Genomic DNA, 23210 nt, shown 5'->3' with positions numbered 1-23210 from the left:
AAGCAGCCCTCCCTCCCCTTCCTCCCCCCCCAGCTCATCTGGAAGCAGTTGAGCAGCAGGCATTTCCTGTGGAGGGGAGAAGGGAAGGGCAGCCAGTGCTAAGTGGGGAGCCCACAGCCTGGTTCCCCCCAACCCACCATCTCCTCCCCACCCCCAGGCAGCTCTGACAGGCTCAGCTCAGCTCCCCCCCCCGGGGGGGGGCAGACCACATGCTGCTGCTGCCCCTGCCACACCCCAGCCAGGAGCAGAGATAGGAGACTAGCCCCAACTGGAGGGGACAGAGTAGGGGGGCTGGGAGCCAGGACTCCTGGGTTCTCCAGCAGAATGAAGACACAGACACATGCACGTGGTGAAGCCTGGCCTATATTTCTCCATGTACAGTAGCTTATTCAATACATTCCAGTCTTACACACCCATCCCCTCACCAGTAGAAAGCATCCCCAGCCGCTTGTCGCTACTCCGCGCAGCATGGGTGGTACCGCTGAGCGCCCCCCACAGCTGCCCTACCTAGGACCTAGGAAAGAAGACAGGGGCATCTCCCAGTTCAGACAAAGCACACACACTGCCCTGGTTCAGTGACTGAGGGGTACCCTGCAGATCAGGGACTGAGCCCCTCTCCAGTCAAGCCCCCCCCAAACTGCTCTCCGTGGTCTCAGGTGGGGGAATTGAGGTGCCCCATGCCGCAAAAGTAGGGGCACCCCCCCCAATACGCCATGATCTCTTCCTCAGGTGAGATTTCAGGCAAGCTCCCTCCCTGTGCCATGGCCGGGGGAGGGGGGGGCAGGAATGACTCACCCAACAGAGAAGGATTCCAACCTTTCCTGGGGGTCAGTGGTCATTGCCCTGATTCCTCTCACCGCTGGGGTCTCATATCCCCATTCCTTACCTTGCCATTACCCCATTTCTCCCCCTCAGTCACCCTCCACTATCCTAAGCATCAACCTCCCCACTCCTCTGTTTCCAACCGCCCGCACCCAGAGGGGTACAGAGAGTGCCTTAAGCCAAGCCCCCAACCCAGAGGGACATGGGCAGTGCCCTCAGCCAGCCCCCTAGCCTAGGTCCCATCAGTGCCCACTCCCCATGGCGTCTCCATGGCAACTGCCAGCAGCTCCTGGGCCAGTCCCTTGGGGTCACCGGTGACTCGGAGGATCTGCGCCAGTGCGGCTGCTCGGCTGGTGGGCTCCTCCGACGCCCCCAGCAGGACGTAGCGGGCACAGCGCCGCAGCAGCTGCCCCCGGCCCAGCCGCTCCCCAAGCCGGTACAGCTGGTCCAGGCTGGCACCAGGGCGTAGGTACTGCTGGCACAACGCCTCCTCCACCAGTTCCTGCAGCTCGGGCAGCAGGAACTGCTCAGCCACCACCAGCGTCTGCTCCGCCAGCTCCCCTTCGCCAGGTGGGAACGGGCCTCCCAGGGCCGGGCACGGCTCACCCCGGCAGCCATGCAGGAAGTGGGTCAGCACGAGGAAGGGGGCAGGTGCCACCCCGTGGATGGGCACCAGGGCCTGGCGTGCCTCAGCAAACCCGCCTGCCAGCATGGCCCGCAGAACATCGGAGTCGGCACACACAGCCTGGCGCGAGGCCGGCACCGGGGTGCCCGAGTCCAACCGGAACTGCAGGTCCGCCCCGCCTGCCTTCACCAGCCGCTCGTAGTGGCACGGCGGGGAGGCTGCCAGCCGGGAGCGCTTGGGGGCAGGCGGGGCAGGGATGGGGGCAGCAGTACCCAGCAGCAGGGAGAGCGAGTCCACGGCATAGAAGGTAAAGGGCGGGTCGGTGCCATGTGTCAAGGCAGCCAGCAGGAGGCGCAGGCCAGAGTGTTCCAGGAGCAGCCTTCGGCAGAGGGACTTCTTCCTGGGGGAAGGGGGAGGGGGAATGGATCAGTCCCAGATTGGCCCCCAGCCTCCCCCTTCCCTCCCCCTCCCAGATGGGCCCAGGACCTCCCTGAATCAGCCCCACAACCTCCATTCCCACCTCCGCCTTCCAACAGCTGGGCCCAGCCCCGTCCCCAACCAGCCACCCCCCACCACCACATCCACACACACACACACACCAGTGCCCACCCACCACTCACTCCTCCCCCTCCCAGCACCACCCACCTGCAGATGAGGGGCAGGGCCACGGCACAGGCCACTTGGTCGGCCTCGGTGCCTGAGAGCAGCATGTGGGTGAGGACGCCCGCCCCAAAGGCCGACTCAGCCTGGACGCACAGATTGCACAGCAGGGTCTCGCCTGGGAAGGGGGCAGCATGTCAGAGCCTGGCCCCTCCCCCACCACAGCCCCCCCATCCACCTGCCTTGTCCCTGCAGCATGAGACCCCCCGCCCAATCACATCCTCCCGGGGCATGACACGGCTCCTGTGGCACAGCATCCCTCCATATCCCACCCTCCACCCCACGATGGTGCCCAGCCCCCACCGAGCAGCATTCCCTGCCGAGCCTCACAACTCCCCCTAGTGCCACGCTGGGGCACTGTGAACCCGACAGTGGAAGGACAAGGCTCACCCTGAGTTGGGGAGCAGGAGACCCCATTAACTTAGAGCAGGGATTGGCAACCTTCACCACGTGGCCCGTCAGGGAAAGCTGCTAGCGGGGTGGGTGGGCGGGCTGGCTTCCATTGGCCACAGTTCACTGTGCCAGGCTAATGGGGGCGGCGGGAAACGGCGCGGGCCGATGGATGTGCTGGCCACGACTTCCTGTCACCCCCATTGGCCTGGCACAGTGAACCACGGACAGTGGGAGCTGCGATCTGCCAAACCTGCGGACGCTGCAGGTAAACACACTGGCCCAGCCTGGCCCGCCAGCAGCTTTCCAGACGGGCCATGTGCCAAAGGTTGCCAATCCCTGACCTACAGCAAACCCCAATTCCCTCAGAGAGAAAAAGACAGAAAGAGAGTGTGTGTGTGTGTGTGGTGTCACTGGGTTAGGGCTACCAGAGAGGACCCCAGTACTCCGGGGACAAAGTGCTCTCACACTGGGATGCTGGGAGCCCCGTAATGCAGCAGGGTGACCCCCATAGCCCGGGACTGGGGTGCTCACCTATCCCATGCCCTGAGACTCAGCAGTGGGGAGGACTTACCCAACTCCTTGAACCGCCGGTGCCCGCTGCCTGGACTTCTGGGGGTCTCACATCCCACGGCGGCAGCCTCCTCTGGGGGCACACCCAGCACCAGCCAGGCCCGCAGCAGGGAGGGGGCGTGGCAGCGCACAAACGCCTCCAGGCAGATGGGGTTGCACGTGAGCTGATGCAGCAGCCGCAGGCAGCGGGGTAGCGGGGCTGGGGCTCCGGTGACATAGGCCAGCAGCCCCTGCAGCACTGGGCCAGTCACCAGGCTCCGGCTGGGGTCTTCGGCCTGGGAAAACCGGGAGAGCAGCAGCAGGACCGGTGCCTCGGGGGCCGACAGCTCCTCCTCCCCTCCCCACAGCAAGAACTGCGGGGCCAGGACCTCGCTCGGGGGATGGAACGGAGCTGGAGTGCAGGGGACCGCGTCCGGATGGGGACGTGATTTGGTGCGGCGCCGCGAGGAAAAAGCAGCGGGCTGGGGCTCGAGGAAGTCATTGGCAAGGAGGCGCTGCTCAGTCCCAGTAGGAACCGGAGAAACCAGACGCAGATCCTTGGGAATTGGGCTCGGTGCCGGATCGGACCGGCTGGTCCCTGTGGGAACTGGTGGTGCCAGCGCTGGGCCTGGCTTGTCTGATGGTGCTGTGACATGCCCGCCAGGCCCTGCTGGAACCAGTGTGCCTGGACACAACTCTTCGGTGGCTGCCGCAGCCGGGAACCGTGCTGGATTTTGCAGGTCAGTCAGAGCGAAGTTTGGTGAGAGCTCCTCATTCGGGGTCGCTGCAAGCGGCAACTGAGCCTGCAGGTTCCGGGTGCTGCTGGCAGCATCCAGTGTAATCTGTGCCAGTTGATCTTTCTTGGTCCCAGTGGACTTTGGTGTTGCCAGCAGCACCACGGGGGCTGCGCTGTGCTCACCCATCCTGACTGGATTTGGCAATGCCGTATGGGGCCTGGCAGCCAAACGCAGTGCCCTGCCTGGCATTAACGCTGCTGGATAGTGCCTGTCAGCTCTGGCTGTAGCCAAATGTGCCAGGGCTGGTGCCTCAGCATCTGGAGTCTCTGCCACATGGCTCCCATCAGCCACAGTTGAGTCCAGCTCTGCCACAGGTGCCAAGCACTGCACCCTGGTAGCCGGATCCAGCGACGGAGGAGCTAAGTGGGTGGGCGAGTCGAGCCCCGCAGGCAGCCGGCCAGGTCCTGGCATGTCATCCTGCAGCTCGAGGGTGGGGCTGAGGGAGCTGTCGGGGGACCACTGAGGGGAGAGGTCGCAGGGACTGGCAATGTAACCCTCGGAGAGCAGCCAGGACCTGCGGCAAGAGGGAAGGAGTGAGAGCTGGGTGCAAGGAGGAAGGGGGAACCAAGGAAGCCTAGAGCAAGCAAGCAGGAACAGGGAAAGGAGACGAGCTACTGAGCCAGGAGCACTGGAGCAAGCAGGGGGCGGGGAAACCAGGGGAGCCCTGGGGCCAACAGGGAGCACTAGGGAGTGGGAAGAACCTCTCAAGCGAGCCCCAAGCACACAGGGAGAGATGCTCACCTGAGTCTCTGGAAACTGGGTGACTCCCCTTCTGGTGCACCACCTTCCCGTCGCCCCTCAGGGGGGAAGTCAAAGGACGCAGCATCCCGCTCATCCTCGCTTTCTCCGTCCTCTTCCTTGGCCTCTTCCTCACAGCGTGCAGCCCACTGGCCCTGGGCCACCAGCCGCTCCACCAGCAGGGCCACCAGCCCGCCGGCCTGCAGAACCTCCAGTGCCTCCTGGTCGTAGAAGAAGGCCACGAAGGCCACGACTACGCGGGCGTGGCAGCCTCGCTGGCGCCCATCCTGCAGCAACGCCAGCAGCAGCTCCAGCCCGCCGGCCTCCCGCACCCGGCTGCGGTTCATTGCCTCTCGGCACAGCAGGCAGAGTGCCCTGACCAGGGGCTGCAGGATGGCACCGGCGGCTCCCGCCCCGCGCCTGCGCTGGATCTCCCCTACCAGCACTGCCACGCCCCCAGCGTTGCCCACCGCTGGCCGCAGCATGCCCTGCAGGCAGAGATTGGACAGCGCTGAGATGGCCGCCTCCCGCACTGCCCGCTTGCTATGCCCGGCTAACGCCACCAGGGGCACCACCCCGCCCCCCAGGCTCAGCTGCTCGGCGCAGTCCCGGCTGCACCCCTTGGTAAGCTCTAGCAGGGCCCGGGCGGCCGCAGCAGCCAGCGCGGGATCGTCAGGGCTGGCAGCCAGGCGCTCGGAGATGACTCGCACTGCACCCTGCTGGGCCAGCGCCAGGCGGTGCGCTGGGGTGGCGCCCAGGTTGCGCAGGGCCCGAATGACACTCTGTAGGCACTCGCTGTCCTGGGAGCTGGCAAGGACTTGCACCAGGGGTGGCACCGCGCCTGGGAGGGGTCAGAGAGAGAAAAGGGGTTAGTGAGCCCCAAATCCAGAGCATGAACCCCAATCACCCCCTCCCAGGTCAGCAGGGGACTTCCCAGTATGGAGGTGAACCCCAACATGGCTCCTCTCCAGTATGGGGTGAACCCCAGTATTACCCTCATAAGGGATCAGAGATTGGGCTCCCCAATACAGGAGCAAACCCCATTATCCCTCAGGTCAGCAGGGCACTTCCCGGTAAGGGGATGCGTCCCAATATTACCCCCATGCAAGCAAGCAGAGGGGAGCTCCCTGTATTGAATGATTCCCATTACCCCAGCCCAGGTTAGCAGGGGATGCCCAGTATGGGGTGAGCCTCAGTACGATCCTTTGCCTGGCAGGATCAGAGGGGCTCCCCACTCTGGGGCAAGAATCCCAATTCCCAGTCTTCCCCCATCCTCCTTTCGCAGGTTGGCGGGGGGGGCATACTCACCGGCATCATGGATGGCCTGCAGGTTCTCTATATCAATGGCCAGGTTGCCCAGGGCCCGTGCTGTCCGGTTGTGGATACTTTCGACTCCAAGGGATTTCAGGATCATCACTGGGGGGGGGGGGGAGAAAGCAAGCCGTCTGTGAACCATGGTGAGTGCATATCCTTGCACAGAACTGAGATGCAGCCACTCTTGGGGTCGAACACAGGGGCTGGTTATCCAGGGATCCCTTCGGTGCTGAGACGTAGCCGCTGGGACGGAACAGGCAGACATGAGACACCCCAGGAGAGATGGAGGGGGTGCAGGACCGTACCATCATGGTGCCCATGCATGCACAGGGGAACACCGAGCCACACCATACCAGGGAAGGTAGAAATCAAGGCACCAGGCTAACAGGTGCAAGGAGAACGCAGATGCACCACCTTGGCCAGGCTCAGAGGCCTGAGGCATTGAAGGGCAACCCAGACCATACCACTACATCTCAAGGGGACCACAGACAGTACATTTTGGCTCGGGGGGGGGAGACCCAGGCTGCACCCCCAGCCCTGATAGAAGCAGCGTAACCCCAGATTGTACCTCTCTGGCTCGGGGAGACCCAGAGCAGGGCAACCCTGGACTGTGCCACTCTGGCTGAGGGGGGGGGGGGCGGGGACCAGAGTACCATTTCAGGGGGCCCGGACCGTACCATTTCGCGTCGGGGATTGCCCGCCGCGTCACTCACCCAGGGAGGGGATCCCCCCCAGCTCCCGCACCTGGGCCCGGCTCCCCCCCTCGGTGCAGCAGTTGCCCAGGATGCTGAGGGCCAGGTCGAGGGTGCGGCGGGGCCGGACGGCCCCAGCCAGGAGCCCCAGCAGGGGCCCCAGCCCCCCGCGGGCCCGGAACCGCTCGATCCCGCCGGGCTGCTTGATGTGCCGGGTCCGCAGGGCCAGCAGGGCCCGGCCCAGCCCAGGCTCGGCTCCGCCCCGCAGCTGGGCCAGGCAGTAGCCCAGCGATTCGGCGGGGCAACTCCCCCCGGCTGCAGCTGCCATCGCGGGAGAGGCCCACGGGCAAGAGCAACAGGGGCAAGGGCCCCCTCCTTGAACGGGGTCCGGCCCCGGAGCATTGTGGGAGTTGTAGTTCGGGCCCCCCCAGGGACCGGGCTAAAGAAGGCCAGAAGAACTACAACTCCCATGAGGTGCGGCGCCGGCCCGGGGAGTGAGCGATGCATTGTGGGGGATGTAGTTCTGCTCCCCAGTGGAAGCAAAGGGAAGGACTACAGCTCCCAGAAGGCATAGCGCAGTCGGGGGGGTGGGGGTGCAGGGAGCAATTCTCACCTCAGCTGGGGGAGTGGGTGCAGGGGCTGTGACACTGCCCTGGGTCTGCCATCTACCTGGCGCTGGCGGGTGGCGAGCAGTCAACAGAGAGGGGGAGGAGCCACCGAGAACGAGTGGGCGGGGTCATAATGTTAAATAACTGCTGTCTCCCACTGTAGAGCTGGCTGCATGATGCTAACTTTAATCCAGGAGCCAGCACTCCTGGGTCCTGTCCCCGGCTCTGGCAGGTAGGGTGACCAGATGTCCTAATTTTATAGGGACAGTCCTGATTTTGGGGTCTTTTTCTTATATAGGCTCCTATTACCCCCCACCCCCGTCCTGATTTTTCACATTTGCTGTCTGGTCGCCCTGCAGGCAAGGGAGTGGGTTCAAGGGGTCATGGGAGCCAGGACTCTTGGGTTCTGTCATTGGCTGACTCACTGACTCCCTGCCCCTGTTGGTGCCTCACTTCCCCACATGCAACACCAGGAGAAGATGCCCGACTGCAGTGGGGAGTAAACTTATCATAGGCAGGGCTGAAAGCCCACCTATGCATCAGCACCACACACACTGGGTGTGGGGCCTACAGGTTGGTGGGGGCAGCTGCACCCTAGGCTCCTGGTTGGCACCAGTTCACCTAGCATTGCATCAGGGAGTTGGGAGGAACCACAGAGAAGATGGGAACCCACTGCCCCAGGATATGATCATAGACTCATAGGGTTAGAAGGGACTGCAAGTGTCATCTGGCCTAACTCCCTGCAGGTGCCTAATAGACCCCACTCCCCTGCCAGAACCAGGGATAGAACCCAGAAGTCCTGGCTCCCATGCCCCCTCCAAACCACTAGACCCCATTCCCCTCCCAGAGCCGGAGAGAGAACCCGTGCCTGCTCCAAACCCATCCCTATTATCTCTTCGCCCTGACATAGCTGTGCAGGGCGCTAACCCCTCAGGGGCACTGGGCCTCTGGAGAGAGACAGCGGTTATAAGCAAGGACAACATGACCTCTCTCTGCACCACCCCCAGGCCTGTAGGGAGATCAGCTGTTGGGGTGAAGCGCAGCAGAGTTTACACTGTCAGCAGCTGCCTGTTTATAGGCTCTCAGCTAGGAGAGGAAGACACTTCCCTCTGGGTACAGCACAGACCAGTTCCCACAAGCTGGCCCAGTTATCCAAACTGGTTCCCAGTCAGTCAGACTTGTGGATGCTACAGACAGAGAGAGTCCTCTGTCCCCACATGCCTTTGAGATCTGAGCACCCCCCCACCAAAACTGGCCCTGAGTCCAGACTCCCCTGGTTTAACTCATTGGACCCCACTCCCCTCCCAGAACTCAAAGGAGAACCCGGGAGTCCTCACTCCCAGCCTTCCCCCATCCCACTCACTACACTAACTCACTAGACCCTGCCTCCCATTCATGACTGTCATGCTCAGTGCAGGTCACAGTGGGGAAGCAGCCAAACTTGCAAATTTAAAACCCTTGGTTGGGGCCATGGTGTGTCACCAAAATGATCTGGCCTCACCCTCCTGCCCCATTTTCAGAGAGTCCCAGCGACGCCATATCTCCAGGCTAGAGAACCAGTCGGGGCAAGGGTGTAGGATAGAGACCAACTTTGACCCTTCTTGCACCCTGTCCTGGGACCAGGACACCTGGTTCTCTCTCCAGCTCTGGGAGGGGAATGGGGTCTAGTAGGTGAGATGGGAGGTTCTAAGTGAGGACTCCTGGGTTCTAGCCCCAGCTAGGGGGAACAAGGAAGTCTTCTGGCTCTGGGAGACCTGTGAGTATTCCCCACCTGTCGAGCAGGGTGTATGAACAACACCAGCCCGACACTGTTGTGAGTCAGTCCCAGCCAGTTGTGTTGGGAATGAGAAGCTGTAAACCCAGGAAGCATGGTTACTCCATCCGCCCAGCTTGAGTTTCAGCAGATGGGGAAACAGATCAGGGTGTCATGGGAGATGACTTCAGCATTTTCGCTTTGCACAACCGCCAGCTGACGAACCCCCTCGGGGGCTATGAACACATCTGACTGTTCAATAGAGGGGGCTGGCCCAATGCCCCAGAGCATCACTAGGGGGTGCTGTGGTGCAAGGAGTGGGGTGGGAGGGGCTCAATAGGGGGCGCTCTCTATCCTCCAAGTGCCAATAACAGGGTGGCAAAAATCTAGTCAAATAATTTAGGGATGGGGACTGAGATCCAGGACACCTGGGTTCTGTCCTCAGCTCTGACAGAGGAGTGGGATCTAGTGGGTTAGAGCAGAGGGGACTCCTGGGTTCCCTCCCCAGCTCTAGTTGGGCAACACTGGCCAGTGGTTCAGGGACATCCGCTCACCCCAAGGTGGGTGTGAGGGGCCCTTCCAGCAGCGGGGGACGTGCTCTGCCCCACGCTGGGCTGCCCTGTGTCACTTCCTCCTTGCGCCATCTCCCCCGCACATCCCTTCCAAGGAAAGCGAGAGTTGATGTGGGCATCTGGGGCCAGCACTCCTGCCACAGGGGGTGCCCACGGCCTCCCAGGGGGTGACACTGCCACCGGGGGCTGCCGCCCTAAGGGAGACATGTCCAGACTGGTGCCCCTTTCTCCTCTTTCCCACCATCCCCTTCTTTTCTTCCCTCTTTTCTCTTTCTGCTCCCTGGTTTTCTCTCTCCCTCCCTCCCTCTGTCCCTGCCCCACCCCATGGATGTAACTCATCCCTTCCCTGTAATTCCACCCCCGGCCCGCTGGGCTGGGCTGGGGTGTGACCCCGTGTATATAAGGAGCTGCGAGGAGCCCTTCATTCCTGCAGTGTGACCTTCCCCCACCAGGCACAGAGCAGGTGAGAGCTGCTCGTTGGGGCGCCAGCTCCAGGAGTGGGAAATGAGGCGTGGGCCCATCCCCTCTAGGGGGGTCATTGGCCAGGGGTGGGAAATAGGGCATGGGGGACCTGTTCCCCCCAGGGGCTCTGCTGGAGCATGGGCCCATCCCCTCTAGGGCACAGGCTCCAATCTGGCCCCAGAGTGGGACCTGGCTGGCTCAGGGCAGGGGAGGTCAATCCGGTCTCTCCAATCCTTCCTTCAGGTTGCTCTCAGCAAGTGACATCAGGAGACATGAATTCCACCTGCGTCCAGCACCTCATTGTCCTGGGGGCGCTGCTGGGATCCGGCTACACCAGTACCGATATGGCAGGTAACACTGCTCCCCATCCCGCCCCTGATCCTGCTCTAAAGTCACCCTCTCTGCAGGGGCCAAGCCCAGGGGAGGGGGCAGCAGGATGTGGTTATTTATTGGCCACCTCCCAGCTCTGACCCCCTCCCCCACCTCTCTTTCTCTCCTGCAGATACCTGGTGCTATGAAGACCCAAAATGCGGTAAGAGAAACCATCCATCCCCTGGCACACAGATATCCACCCTCTGACCTCACCCAGTGTGGGAGTTTATTACGGTTTTCCCACATTTGGATGGGTGGGGAAACTGAGGCACAGAAAAGGGCAGGGTCAGCATTCCAGAGCCAGGGATAGAACCCAGGAATCCTCACTCCCAGCCATGGGTCCTGGCCACCGGTCTGGGGGCTCTGCATTTTAATTTATTTTTAAATGAAACTTAAACATTTTAAAAACCTTATTGACTTTACAATAGTTTAGTTCTATATTATAGACTTATAGAAAGAGAGCTTCTAAAAACGTTAAAATGTATTACTGGCACGCGAAACCTTAAATTACCGTGAATAAATGAAGACTCAGCACACCACTTCTGAAAGGTTGCCAACCCCTGCACTAGACAGCATTCCCCGGCCCTAACTGCAGAAAGAACCCAGGAGTCCTAACTCCCAGTTCCCCCACTTTATCCCTCCAGAGCCCACTGCCCTGCCAGAGTCAGGGACAGAACCCAGGAATCCTCCTCGACTAAATTTTGCATCATGAAGCCACCCCTGGGGTGGGTGACAGCAGCTGATTAACATTCTGACTCCCCCCGCATTTCCTTCTCTGGCCCTTCCCACTCCCTATTGGTTCCTCCCCTCTCCGCAGGTCCAGAGACATGGGCAGCTCTGGGACACTGTAGCGGCACCAGGCAGTCCCCAATCAACATCATCACCCCTGCGGCTGTCCACAATCCCCACCTGGGGGCTGTGTCCCTCGCTGGCTATGAGGATGCCGGGAAGCTTATCTCCATGGAAAACACGGGGAAGACAGGTAGGTACAAAGTGACCCCTAAAGCGACCACCCTGCACTGTCGTGCTGGATGCCCGGGTCCCAGAGCCAGAACTAGGCATTTTAGCACCTGTGATGAGCAAACATATTTATGACCCCAGAGGCAACAAGTGGAGGGAGGGCAGGCAGGGTCCTGTGCCCCACCCCGCCCGATTTTGCCTTCCATTTAGCACAGAAGGGGAGAGGAGGAGAGGAGCTGTGCCCTCGCCTTACCTGGGGAGCACCTGGCTGTGCAGAGGTGGCCTGGTTCAGTGCACAGGGCAGGGAGGGCTGCCTGGCAGCCAGCCAGCACCCCGGCTCCCACAGCTCAGAGAGCCAGGGGACACCAGCTTCTGATCCACCAGCTCCTGGCAGGAGGCAACAGTTTTCAAACAGTGGGGCACACCTGGCTAGTAGCCCCACTCACCCCGCCCATGTTACAGCCCTGGTGGCTCCCATTCCCCACCCTGGTCTCTCCCCCAGCTCACAACTGCCACTCCGGACGCCTGGGTCCCATTCCCTGTGTTGGTCTCTCTCCTCCCCCTACAGTGTATGTGCATTTAGCGGATGGGCTCCATCTCAGCGCCCAGGGGCTCCCAGCTATCTACACAGCCAAATCCTTCCACTTGCACTGGGGCCAGGGGGCAGCCCGGCCTGGCTCGGAGCATTTCATCAATTACAAAGGGTTCTCCATGGAGGTGAGAGATGCAGGGGACACAGCACTGACCCCAATGCCCCAGTGCAGAACTAGGGGGTACTGTGAGGTCTGGAGTGGGGGGGGGCTTAGCAGGGGGCACTGTGCTGCAGGGGGTGGGCAGGAGATTAGTAGGGGGTGCTGTGCTGCGGGGGGGGGAAGGAGCAGGCACCAGGCTCAGCTAAAGGCGGGGCGCTGCTGCAAGGGGCAGCAAGGTCAGGGACGATCTTGTGGCGGGGGAGCACTCGGTGCCTATCTCAGGTTGCAGGAGGGGCACAGAGGGGTGCCGATGCGTGCTGGGGTAATGGCAGAAAGGTATGCAGTTAGGGGGCGCTTGTGCTAGCAGGGGGCGACAGGGAGCTCAGAGTAGGGGGCACTGTGCTGGCAAGGCGAGTCGCGGTGGGGGACTTAAGCAGGGGGTGCTCGTGTCTAGGGGAGCGAGGGAGGAGGGCTCAGCAGGGCATCTCGTTGCTGCAGGAGCAGCGCATGGGGATCAGCAGGTGGCGCTGTGATGCAGCGGAGCAACAGGGGTTCACTACGGGGGACGCTCTGCAGAACCATATTTTCATCTTCCACCTTTACGTCACACATGATCTCCAATTTTTCTCTCTCTCCCCCTTTAGCTCCACATTGTTCATACCAAGAACAACCTGAGCATGGATGACGCCCTCAAGGATCCCGAGGGAATTGCTGTGCTGGCCTTCTTCCTCCAGGTGAGGCAGTGCAGGGCGATGTGCCCGGACTCCTGGATTCTATCCCCAGCTCTGGACAGGCAGTGGGGTTTAATAAGTTAGAACAGTGGGGGCTGGGCAGCAGGACTCCTGGGTTCTCTGGGTGGGAAGTGGTATCTGATGATTCGAGGAGGGGCTGGAGTCTTACTCTGAGTCACTCTAGGACTCCCAGCCCTCCCCACACCTCAGTTTCCCTATTTGCTGTACTCATGTGATCGTGTCCCTCAGGCAACAGCCCACGCACACCCCTCCCACTCCTGGGATTCCTTCACCCAGCACTTGAAGAAGGTGGCTCTGAAGGGTGAGTATCCCCTGAACTGGGGTGCGGGAGAGGTGGATTAGGGCTGGCCTAGCACTGGGGCTGGGGACAGTACAGCTTTGTGCACCAGGGGGGAGAGAGAATAATGGATGTGAGGAGGGGGGTGGGGGTGAGGAGTCTGGGCTATTGGGTTCTGTCCCTAAGCTGGCAGGAGAGTGGGATCTAGTGGGTTAGAGCAGGGGGGTTGGGAGCTAGGACTCCTGGGTTCTATCCCCAGCTCTGGGAGGAGCCGAGCTGGGCCCTCACTCTCCCTCTGCCCCTCCAGGGGAGGATAAGGATCTGGACGGCTCCTTCTCCCTGCGGGGGCTCCTGGGCTCGGTGGACCTAGCCCGCTATTACCGCTACCAGGGTTCCCTCACCACCCCCAACTGTGATGAAGTCGTGGTCTGGACTGTCTTCCCCGACCCCATCCTGGTGCCTCCTGGCGTGGTGAGTGCAAGTGTGCGTGGAGGGTGGAGGGAAGGGACTCCTGGGTTCTCTCCTCAACTGTGGGAGGGGAGTGGGTTCTGGTGAGTGAGAAAAGCAGGGGCTGGGAGTCAGGGCTCTTGAGTCCTCTTTCCAGCTCCCCTTCCCTCTGCTGTTCAAACCCCCACACTCTCTGCTCCAAAGTGATCCCCATCCCAACCTTCTCAGTTCTCTCCATTGATGGGGTGTCCTCCTCGCCACTCAATAGGGCATCCCAAGTTTGCCTCCTACCTCATTTTGTCCCTCCCCCACTAATCAGACTCCTTCCCCACAGGTGGCTGCGTTCTCCTCCATCCTCAACTCCACAGACTCACATGCTGGGCCCCGGCTGCAGAACAACTATCGGCCTCTGCAAAGCCTTGGGGATCGCCAAGTGCAGGCCTCCGCATCCCTCCGAGTCGCCCCCAGCTCCTCTTCCGCCCTGCGGCCTGCAGCCTTGATCCTTCTACTCATCAGTATCGCAGCAATCACCTGGCACCTATAAGGGGACAGAACCAGACACCGAGAGGCTAGACTTTGGCAGGGGAAGTGCTGGGAGCCAGGACTCCTGGGTTCTATTCCTGGTTCAGCCACAGACTCCCATTGTGACCGTTATCAAGAGCCTTCCCAGCTCTGGGCCTCAGTTTCCCCATCTATAAACTAGGGATAGGTTTTGCTCTGCAGTCCTGAAGACAGCATTGATCACAGTCCTCTTTGAGACTGGGAGGGAATGTATCTGTCAGCTAATATTGCTTAGGAGGATTGAATCACAAGTCCCCCACTGCTTGGAGTTTGGACTGAGTGGGCAGAGGGGGCATGACGTTGCACTCCATGTACTTTATAAAAGTACGCTTATAAATGTAAATATAATGTAACTGGAATATGCTTTATGCAAAAGGTCTTTTGTAAGTTATCATTCCAATGTTATAACCTACTAAATATATTCCTCCTATTTGTATGTATGTATCATTCTTGTATGAAGTATAACTCTGGCGTCCTATTGTAATTATGAAAAGTGTGGGCCATAATCCTGGAATCCATGTTATATCTGATACTTTTCCATTTACAAGGAGGGGTGGGGACCCAGAGAGACAAAAGTTTCCCGCCTTGTGCCAAAGCTATAAAAGGGGGTGAAACAGGACAAAGAAGGCCAGTTATGAGAATATCCCTCTTTACCACCTAGGGCTGCCAGTCATGTGAGAGCCCCTGTTTTCCCTGGAACTAACAAGGACTGTGCTGGGGAAAGGGTTGGGCCTGGACTAGGAAGGAGTCTAGTCTGTGAAAGAAGCTTATTGTAACATCTCTGAGGGTGAGATGTAATCAGTTTCTTAAAGCATTAGGCTTATATTTGGGTGTGTTTGCTTTATTTTGTTGACGTACATTGTTCTGCCTGTTATTATGAAACGCCATAAATCCTACCTTTTATACTTAATAAAATCACTTTTTTTATTAACGAACCCAGAGTAAGTGATTAATATGGGGGCGGGGGGAGAGCAAACAGCTGTGCATCTCTCTCTATCAGTGTTATAGAGGGTGAACAGTTTCTGAGTTTACCCTGTATACGCTTTATAGAGAGTAAAATGGATTTATTTGGGGGTTGGATCCCATTGGGAGCTGGGTGTCTGGGTGCTGCAGATAGGCAACCTGCTAAGCAGTTTTTTGTGAAAGTCTGCAGCTTTAGGGGCATGGTTCAGACCTAAGTGTGTGTTGCGGCAGGCTTGTGTGTCTGGCTCAACAAGGCCGGATTCTGGAGTCCCAAGCTGGCAGGGAAAACAAGCTCAGAGCTAATTTCAGCACATCAGGTTACAGTCCCAAGGGGATCCCTGTGACCTAACCTGTCCCAGGGGATTTTGCTGAGCAGTGTGTGTGTGTCCATCTGTCTGTCCTACTGCCCTCTGCTGGAGGGATGAGCTCATAGACTCATAGACTTTAAGGTCAGAAGGGACCAATATGATCATCTAGTCTGACCTCCTGCACAAAGCAGGCCACAGAATCCTACCCATCCACTTCTATAACAAACCCCTAACCTATGTCTGAGTTATTGAAGTCTTCAAATTGTGGTTTGAAGACCTCAAGCTGCAGAGAATCCACCAGCAAGTGACCCATGCCCCACGCTGCAGAGGAAGGCAGAGGGAACGTTTTGAACAAACCCTCCAGGGCCCCTGCAATCTGCCCCGGAGGAAAATTCCTTCCGCGACCCTAAATATGGCATCAGCTAAACCCTGAGTATGTGGGCAAGACTCACCAGCCAGCACTCAGGAAAGAATTTTTTGCAGTAACTCAGATCCTATCCCATCTAACATCCCATCACAGACCACTGGGCATACTTACCTGCTGATAATCAAAGATCAATTGCCAAAATTAAGCTATCCCATCATACCATCCCTTCCATAAGCTCTTCTCCGTGTGTGTGTTTGTGTGTGTGTGTGTGTCCCTCTGTTACTCCTATTGCCCCCTGCTGGAGGGATGAGCCCTGCTCCGTGTGTGTGCGAAAGGAAAACACATGGAACCAGAGAGTGAAGCAGAGGCAAAAAGCAAGAAAGCCAGGTGTGACCGAGACAGTAATTTACTGCAATACCCTGGACAAACCTTACTGAATGAAGGTTAAGTACTGTAGGAATTCATGGGATTAAACAGGCAGATGTTTCCACATTCTTGTGGGATTGCAGGGACCCACTCTAGAGAGAGCCAGGTTAACTTAAACCCTGGGAAGTGTTTGAAAGGCTCTGGAACAACGGATCAGCTAAGGACGAACTGTCAGTTGAGTGGGATCCCTGGGAGATACTTCAGAGGACAAGAAGGCAACGTCTCACCTCCAGAGGAGAAACCCATTGTCGTCTGATCTTCTGCTACGGGAGGACAAGACCTGAGCCCTGAGCTGGTTAAAAGGAGGAACTCAGATTCCGGGGGGTTCTTGTTCTGAGCTAACAGCTGTTATGAACTTGTGACCACAGATAAACCCCTGAGTGTGCCTTCCTGAGCCCTGGTTGCGGTTTGGGTGATCTCTGGGTAGCTTATTAGCACATGTGTAGGTTCCTGTGTTGTTCTGAATACATTTTCTCTGCAACGCTTTCACCTTAAGAATAAATGTGCTTGCTGGGTGATGACTTACCTGTGGGCACTGATGTTGGTTATAGCCTCCGAGGGGAAGGCAACGCAGACCTGTGGAGACAGTCTGGCCTGCTGGTGAATTCACAGTGTAGGCAGGGAATTGTGCAGCCTGGAAACACCCAGGAGGAAGCAAGACACAGGTGTGTATCCAGGAGCTGGGATCCTCAAGTGGGAGCCCTTGCTGGACCATATGGGGGAAATACAGGTGCAGTTGCCCTGAAATGGGACACCAAGCAGTGCTCTGTGAGCTCAGTGTGGCCCAGAGAAAAGCCAGAGAGCGCTCTTGGGTCTGTTGGCTAAAGCAGCTTGGGGCTAGAAGCTGAGAACTAGCTCCTTAGGCCTTGGCTACACTGGCAAGTTAGAGCACATTAAGTCAGCCCCAGGCACCCTAACTCCTGAGGTGCCCACACTGGCAAGGCACATAGAGCACCCTAACTCCGTGGCTGGAGCTGTTTTCAAGCCAGGAGCAAGGTAGCCAGATGCAGTGGACAGTGTTTGGGGAAGAACAAACAGCAGAGGGGGTTCCCAGTAAGTGGCTTTTATTTTGGGAAGGTAGTTGTTTGGTGCAGGCTCTTGAGGTGAGGAGGGTTGCAGAAAGAAGGGTTAGGGCTGCGTGCATGCCTAGATGTGGAATAGGGCATTGATGTGCTCTCTCAAATCATGGTAATCAGCCTCAGTGATCTCTTCAAAGGTCTCATGCAGAAGCTGGTCAATCTGCTTGCACAGGTTCCTTGGCAGAGCTACTGTGGTCCTTATCCCGGTAAGGCTAATGTGTCCACACCACTGTGCCGTGAGGGGCAGGGGGACCATTGCTGCACATAAGGGCCAGGCAGAAGCCACATTGTAGTAGAAGATTCTCCCTTTCTTCCCAGGTCACCCTCAGCAGTGAGATATCTGCCGAATCAATACTCTGGTGTGAACAATGCTGCCTCTGTTAACCGTTTCATATTGGGTTTACAGATGCAACCTTGAGATCCCAGCCATCCTTGTTATCAATGGCCGAAAGACTGCAAAGAATCAGGAAGCGTCCACAAAAAAGGAAAGAGGACCTGCTTCGTGAGGTCTTGCAGCAGTCCCTTACTGAAAATCAAAAAGTACAGGAGTGGCAGAAGCCTGAAAAGAGGCTCCACCAGCAGAAGGCAGGTTGCCAGCACCACAGCATGGAGTGCCTCCTAACCATCATGGATCACCAAGCAGATTCAATCCAGGTGCTCATAGCACTGCAGACGGAGCACATCCATGCCCCCCTCCCCTGCAGCCCTTGTCCCAGAACTCTTTCCCTTGTGCCCCCATATCACTGCCAATCCACTTCCCCCAACAACCGGTTTCTTATCGCCACCATCTGCGTCCAACACCTGTCAATTCACCACGCAGCCCTGCAAACTATGACCCTTACCCACTGCACTCAACCCCAGTCACCATGCATTTTAGTCAGCCTGAAATGCAGCACTCACTGCATGGCACTCCAGACAGGAAGGCTAAATATGATTACAGGACATATGCAAATCAATGATTGTCCCTTTCTCCTCCCACACAGCACAGATGTGTCATGCTAGGTGTGTCTTCCCGTCAGTTGTGTTTCTTTTCAATAAATGAATTTTCTTTTCAATAAATTTCTTGGCTTTGAAAACATTCTTTATTGCATTAAGTAAAAGATACCATAACCCAGAAAAGCAACAGGCACTGCAAGTCAGTGCATCATATGCAGCAAACACAGACGCCTACTAGCATTGGAACCTCTGCACTTCACTTCTGTGCAAGCCACCAAACATTATTGGTGGCTTTTGACATCAAATTGCTCCCTCAAGGTATCCCTAATCCTTACAGCCCCACACTGGGCCCCTCTAATAGCCCTGCACTTTGGCTGTTCAAATTCATCCTCCAGGTGTTGAACTTCCATGGTCCATGCCTGAGTGAAGCTTTCGCTCTTCGCTTCACAAATATTATCGAGGGTACAGCACATGGCTATAACCCTGAGGATGTTGTCATTGGCTAAGTCCAGCTTCCCATACAGACAGCGCCAGCGGCCCTTTAAACAGCCAAAAGCACACTCAACAGTCATTCTGCACCAACTCAGCCTGTTGTTGAACCACTCCTCACTGCTGTCAAGGATCCCTGTGTAGGGTTTCATGAGCCACATCATTAAAGGGTAAGCGGGCCCTCCAAGGATCACAATGGGTATTTCAACTTCCCCTACAGGGATCTTCTGGTCTGGGAAGAAAGTCCTGACTTGCAGCTTCCTGAACAGGCTTGTGATCTGAAAGATGTGTGAGTCTTATAAAGGTTATAACCTACTGAATATATTCCTCCTATTTGTATGCATGTATCATTCTTGTATCTGAAGCTAGAAATATGAAGTATAACTCTGAGCTCCTATTGTAATGGGCCATTAATGGTGGTTTAGAATCTTGATGGCTCCCATTGACTAGGACAATTGGTTGTAGATGGTTTATTTACCTGCAAGCCCTCTTGTGTATGTATGGGCCAGCCCTTGGGTAATGAACAATGAGGTCTTACAGGACATGTGACTATGTCACATGATACTGGAATCCATCTTAAATCTGGTACTTTTCCATTTAGAAGGAGGGGTGGGGACCCAGAGAGACAAAAGTTTCCCACCTTGTGCTAAAGGTATAAAAGAGGGTGGAACAGGACAAAGAAGGCCAGTTATGAGAACACCCCTGCTTACCACCTAAGGCTGCCAGTCATGAGAAAACCCCTGTTTTCCAGCTGAGATGTCTGCTGGAACTAAGGACTGTACTGGGGGAAAGGATCGGGCCCAGACTAGGAAGGAGTCTAGTCTGTGAAAGAAGCTGATTGGAACATCTCTGAGGGTGAGCTATTACCTGTAATCAGTTTCTTAATCAATTAGGCTTAAACTAGTGTGTTTTTGCTTTATTTTGCTTGGTGACTTACTTTGTTCTGTCTGTTATTACCTAAAGCCTACTTTTTATTCTTAAAAAAAATTACTTTTTTATTAATGAACCCAGAGTAAGTGATTAATACCTGGGGAAGCAAAGAGCTGTGCATCTCTCTCTCTCAGTATTATAGAGGGTGGACAATCTATGACTTTACCCTACATAAGCTTCATACAGAGTAAAATTAATTTATTTGGGGTTTGGATCTCACTGGGAGCTGGGTGTCTGGATGCTGGTGATAGGAAACCTGCTGAGCAGCTTTTGGTGAAAGTCTGCAGCTTTGGGGGCGTGGTTCAGACCTGGGTCTGTGTTGCAGCAGGCTTGTGTGTCTGGCTCAACAAGGCAGAGTTCTGGAGTCCCAGGCCGGCAGGGAAAATGAGCTCAGAGGTAATTCCAGTACGTCAGGTTACAGTCCCAAGGGGATCCCTGTGACTGAACCTATCACAGGGGTTTTTGCTGAGTAGTGTGTGTGTCTCCACCTGTCTATCCTACTGACTCTTGCTCGAGGGATGAGCCCTGCCCTATGTGTGTGTGTGTCCATCTGTCTGTTCTCCTGCCCCCTTCTGGAGAGGTGAGCCCTGCCCTGTGTGTGTGTGTGTCCATCCGTCTGTCCTACTGCCCCCTGCTGTACAGGTGAGCTCTGCCCTTTGGGTGTGTATCCATCTCTCTGTCCTCGTGCCCCCTGTTGGAAGGGTGGATCCTTGCCCTATGTTTGTGTGTCCATTCATCTGTCCTACTGCCCCACGCTGGAGGGATTAGCCCTGCCCCATGTGTGTGAAAGGAAAACACATAGAACAGAGAGAGAAGCAGAGGCAAGAAGCAAGAAAGCCAGGTGTGACCGAGATGGTAATTTTCTGCAATACCCTGGACAAACCTTACAGAATTAACTTTAAGTCCTGTAGAAGTTTATGGTATTAAACAGGCAGATGTTCCCGTATTCTTCTGGGATTGCATGCCAGCTCTACAGGGATCCTGGCTAACGTAAACTCTGGAAAGTGTTTGAAAGACTCTGGAACAACAGGTGCTGGCCCAATGCCCCAAAGCAGCACTAAGGGGCACTGTGCTGCAGGGAGCAGAGTGGGGGCTCAATGGAGGGCACTCCCCCATTGTCATCAGTCTGACCGCAAAGCCCCAGTGCAGCCCTAGGGAGTGCAGTGCTGCAGGGAGTGGGGTGGGAGGGGCTCAATGGGGCGGGGGGCGCTCTCTATCCTCTGAGTGCCAATAACTGAGGGTGGCAGAAATCTACTCCAGGGGTAGGCAACCCATGGCACACATATTGAAGGCGGCATGCGAGCTGATTTTCAGTGACGCTTACACTGCCCGGGTCCTGGCCACCGCTCTGGGGGGGCTCTGCATTTTCATTTAATTTTAAATGAAGCTTCTTAAACATTTAAAAACCTTTATTTACTTTACATACAACAATAGACTTATAGAACGAGACCTTCTAAAAACATTAAAATGTATTACCAGCCCTCGAAACCTTAAATTACCGTGAATAAATGAAGACTTGGCACAGCACTTCTGAAAGGCTGCCAACTCCTGCTCTACTCTAATAATTTCGGGGTGGGGACTGAGAGCCAGGACACCTGGGTTCTGTCCTCAGCTCTGAGTGGGGAGTGGGATCTAGTGGGTTAGAGCAGGGGGGAGCAGGGAACTAGGACTCCTGGGTTCCCTCCCCAGCTCTAGGAGGGAAACACCAGCCAGTGGTCCAGGGACATCCGCTCACCCCAAGGTGGGTGTGAGGTGTCCTTCCAGCAGCGGGGGACGTGCTCTGCCCCATGCCAGGCTGCCCTGTGTCACTTCCTCCTTGCGCCATCTCCCCCGCACATCCCTTCCAAGAAGGGTGAGAGTCGACGTGGGCATCTGGGGACAGCACTTCCCACACAGAGTTGTGCCCACAGCCTCAGAGGGGGTGGCCCTGGCACCGGGGGCTGATGCCCTAAGGGAGACGCACCCAGACTGGTCCCCCTTTCTCCTCTTTCCCACCGTCCCCCTCTTTCCTTCCCTCTTTTCTCTTTCTGCTCCCTGGTTTTCTCTCTCCCTCCCTCTGTCTCTGCCCCACCCCGTGGATGTAACTCATCCCTTCCCTGTAATTCCACCCCCGGCCACGCTGGGCTGGGCTGGGCTGGGCTGGGGTGTGACCCCGTGTATATAAGGAGCTGCTAGGAGCACTTCACCCCTGCAGTGTGATCTTCCCCCATCAGCACAGGGCAGGTGAGAGCTGCTCGCTGCTGAGCCTTCCTAGGGGCCTGTCCCCTCTAGAGGCGCCAACTCCAGGGGTGGGAAATTGGGTGTGGGCCTTTCCTCTCTATGGCAGAGGCTCTGATCTGGCCCCACATTGGGGCCTGGCTGGCTCAGGGCAGGGGAGTTGAACCCAGTCTCTCCAATCCTCCTTCCAGGTTGCTCTCAACAAGTGACATCGGAGACATGAATCCCGCCTGGGTCCAGCACCTCATTGTCCTGGGGACGCTGCTGGGAGCCGGCTACACCAGTACGGATATGGCAGGTAACACTGCTCCCCATCCCACCCCTGATCCCGCTCTAAAGTCACCTTCCCTGCAGGGGCCAAGCCTAGGGGAGGGGGCAGCAGGATGTAGTTATTTATTGGCCACCTCCCAGCTCTGACCCGTTCCCCCACCTCTCTCTCTCTCCTGCAGATACCTGGTGCTACGAAGACCCAAAATGTGGTAAGAGAACTCATCCATTCCCTGTGACATAGACATTCACGCTCTGGCCTCACCAGCTCTGGAGTTAATTACTGTTTTCCCACATTTGGATGGGTGGGGAAACTGAGGCACAGAGAAGGGCAGTGTCAGCGTTCCAGAGACAGGGATAGAAGCCAGGAATCCTCACTCCCAGCCCCACACCCCTGCTCTAAACCAGAAGACTCCAACCTCCTCCCAGAGCCATGTGTAAAACCCAGGAGACTCCCCTGCTCTAACTCACTGGACAGCATTCCTCATCCAGAACTGCAGCAAGGACCCAGGAGTCCTGACTCTCAGTTCTCCCATTTTATCCTACCAGAGCCCACTCCCCTGCCAGAATTAGGGACAGAACCCAGGAATCCTGGCTCCAGGTCTAAAATTTGCATCATGCAGCCACCTCTGGGGTTGGTGACAGCAGCTGATTAACATTCTGACTCCTCCTCCATTTCTTTCTCTGGCCCTTCCCCCTCCTTGTTGGCTTCTCCCCTCTCGGCAGGTCCAGAGAGGTGGGCGGCTCTGGGGCACTGTGGAGGCAGCAGGCAGTCCCCGATCAACATCGTCACCCCTGCGGCTGTCCACAATCCCCACCTGGGGGCTGTGTCCCTCGCTGGCTATGGGGATGCCAGGAAGCTTATCTCCATGGAAAATACAGGGAAGACAGGTAGGTACGGGGTATCAGAGGGGGAGCCGTGTTAGTCTGGATCTGTAAAAAGCAACAAAGAGTCTTGTAGCACTTTATCAGCTAACAAACGTGCTGGAGCATGAGCTTTCATGGTTGAATACCCACTTCATCAGACACATGTCAGGTAGGTACAGAGAGCCCCCTAAAGCGAGCACCCTGCGCTGCCATGCTGGATGCCTGAGTTCCAGAGCCAGAACTAGGCACTTTAGCACCTGTCATGAGCAAAGATATTTGTATCCCCAGAGGCAACACATGGGGGGGCGGCAGGGT

The 23210-nt window shown here is 57.1% G+C and overlaps 3 protein-coding genes across 5 annotated transcripts; 2 read left to right on the top strand and 1 right to left on the bottom strand.

Moving 5' to 3' along the window:
* Window positions 1-345: 345 nt before the first annotated feature.
* Window positions 346-13929, bottom strand: ARMC5 (armadillo repeat containing 5). Of its 3 annotated transcripts, none has more exons than XM_032763127.2 (6): window positions 13860-13929; window positions 5893-6000; window positions 4588-5425; window positions 3072-4360; window positions 2093-2225; window positions 346-1847 (listed from the first exon to the last, which is right to left on the bottom strand). In XM_032763127.2, exons 2-6 carry the CDS (start codon window positions 5996-5998, stop codon window positions 1055-1057), a joined length of 3159 nt encoding a protein of 1052 aa, XP_032619018.1. In that variant the 5' UTR covers window positions 5999-6000; window positions 13860-13929; the 3' UTR covers window positions 346-1054. The 3 variants fall into 3 exon arrangements, with proteins under 3 accessions (XP_032619018.1, XP_032619016.1, XP_032619017.1); XM_032763125.2 differs by lacking the exon at window positions 13860-13929 and adding an exon at window positions 6612-6958; XM_032763126.2 differs by lacking the exon at window positions 13860-13929 and adding an exon at window positions 6643-6957.
* Window positions 10243-14954, top strand: LOC116815101 (carbonic anhydrase 4-like). The gene is made up of 8 exons (XM_032763180.1): window positions 10243-10336; window positions 10488-10517; window positions 11175-11339; window positions 11886-12034; window positions 12654-12743; window positions 12990-13062; window positions 13346-13509; window positions 13820-14954. Exons 1-8 carry the CDS (start codon window positions 10258-10260, stop codon window positions 14027-14029), a joined length of 960 nt encoding a protein of 319 aa, XP_032619071.1. The 5' UTR covers window positions 10243-10257; the 3' UTR covers window positions 14030-14954.
* Window positions 14955-21980: 7026 nt separating this feature from the next.
* Window positions 21981-22958, top strand: LOC142046823 (carbonic anhydrase 4-like). The gene is made up of 3 exons (XM_075065966.1): window positions 21981-22059; window positions 22211-22240; window positions 22755-22958. The coding sequence occupies exons 1-3, from the start codon at window positions 21981-21983 to the stop codon at window positions 22952-22954; spliced, it is 309 nt and encodes a 102-aa protein (XP_074922067.1). The 3' UTR covers window positions 22955-22958.
* The last annotated feature ends 252 nt before the right edge of the window (window positions 22959-23210 follow it).

The sequence above is a fragment of the Chelonoidis abingdonii genome, chromosome 4 (genome assembly GCF_003597395.2).
Source record: "Chelonoidis abingdonii isolate Lonesome George chromosome 4, CheloAbing_2.0, whole genome shotgun sequence".
NCBI classification, from domain to species: domain Eukaryota; kingdom Metazoa; phylum Chordata; order Testudines; family Testudinidae; genus Chelonoidis; species Chelonoidis abingdonii.
This window is presented reverse-complemented; position numbering and strand designations above follow the sequence as displayed.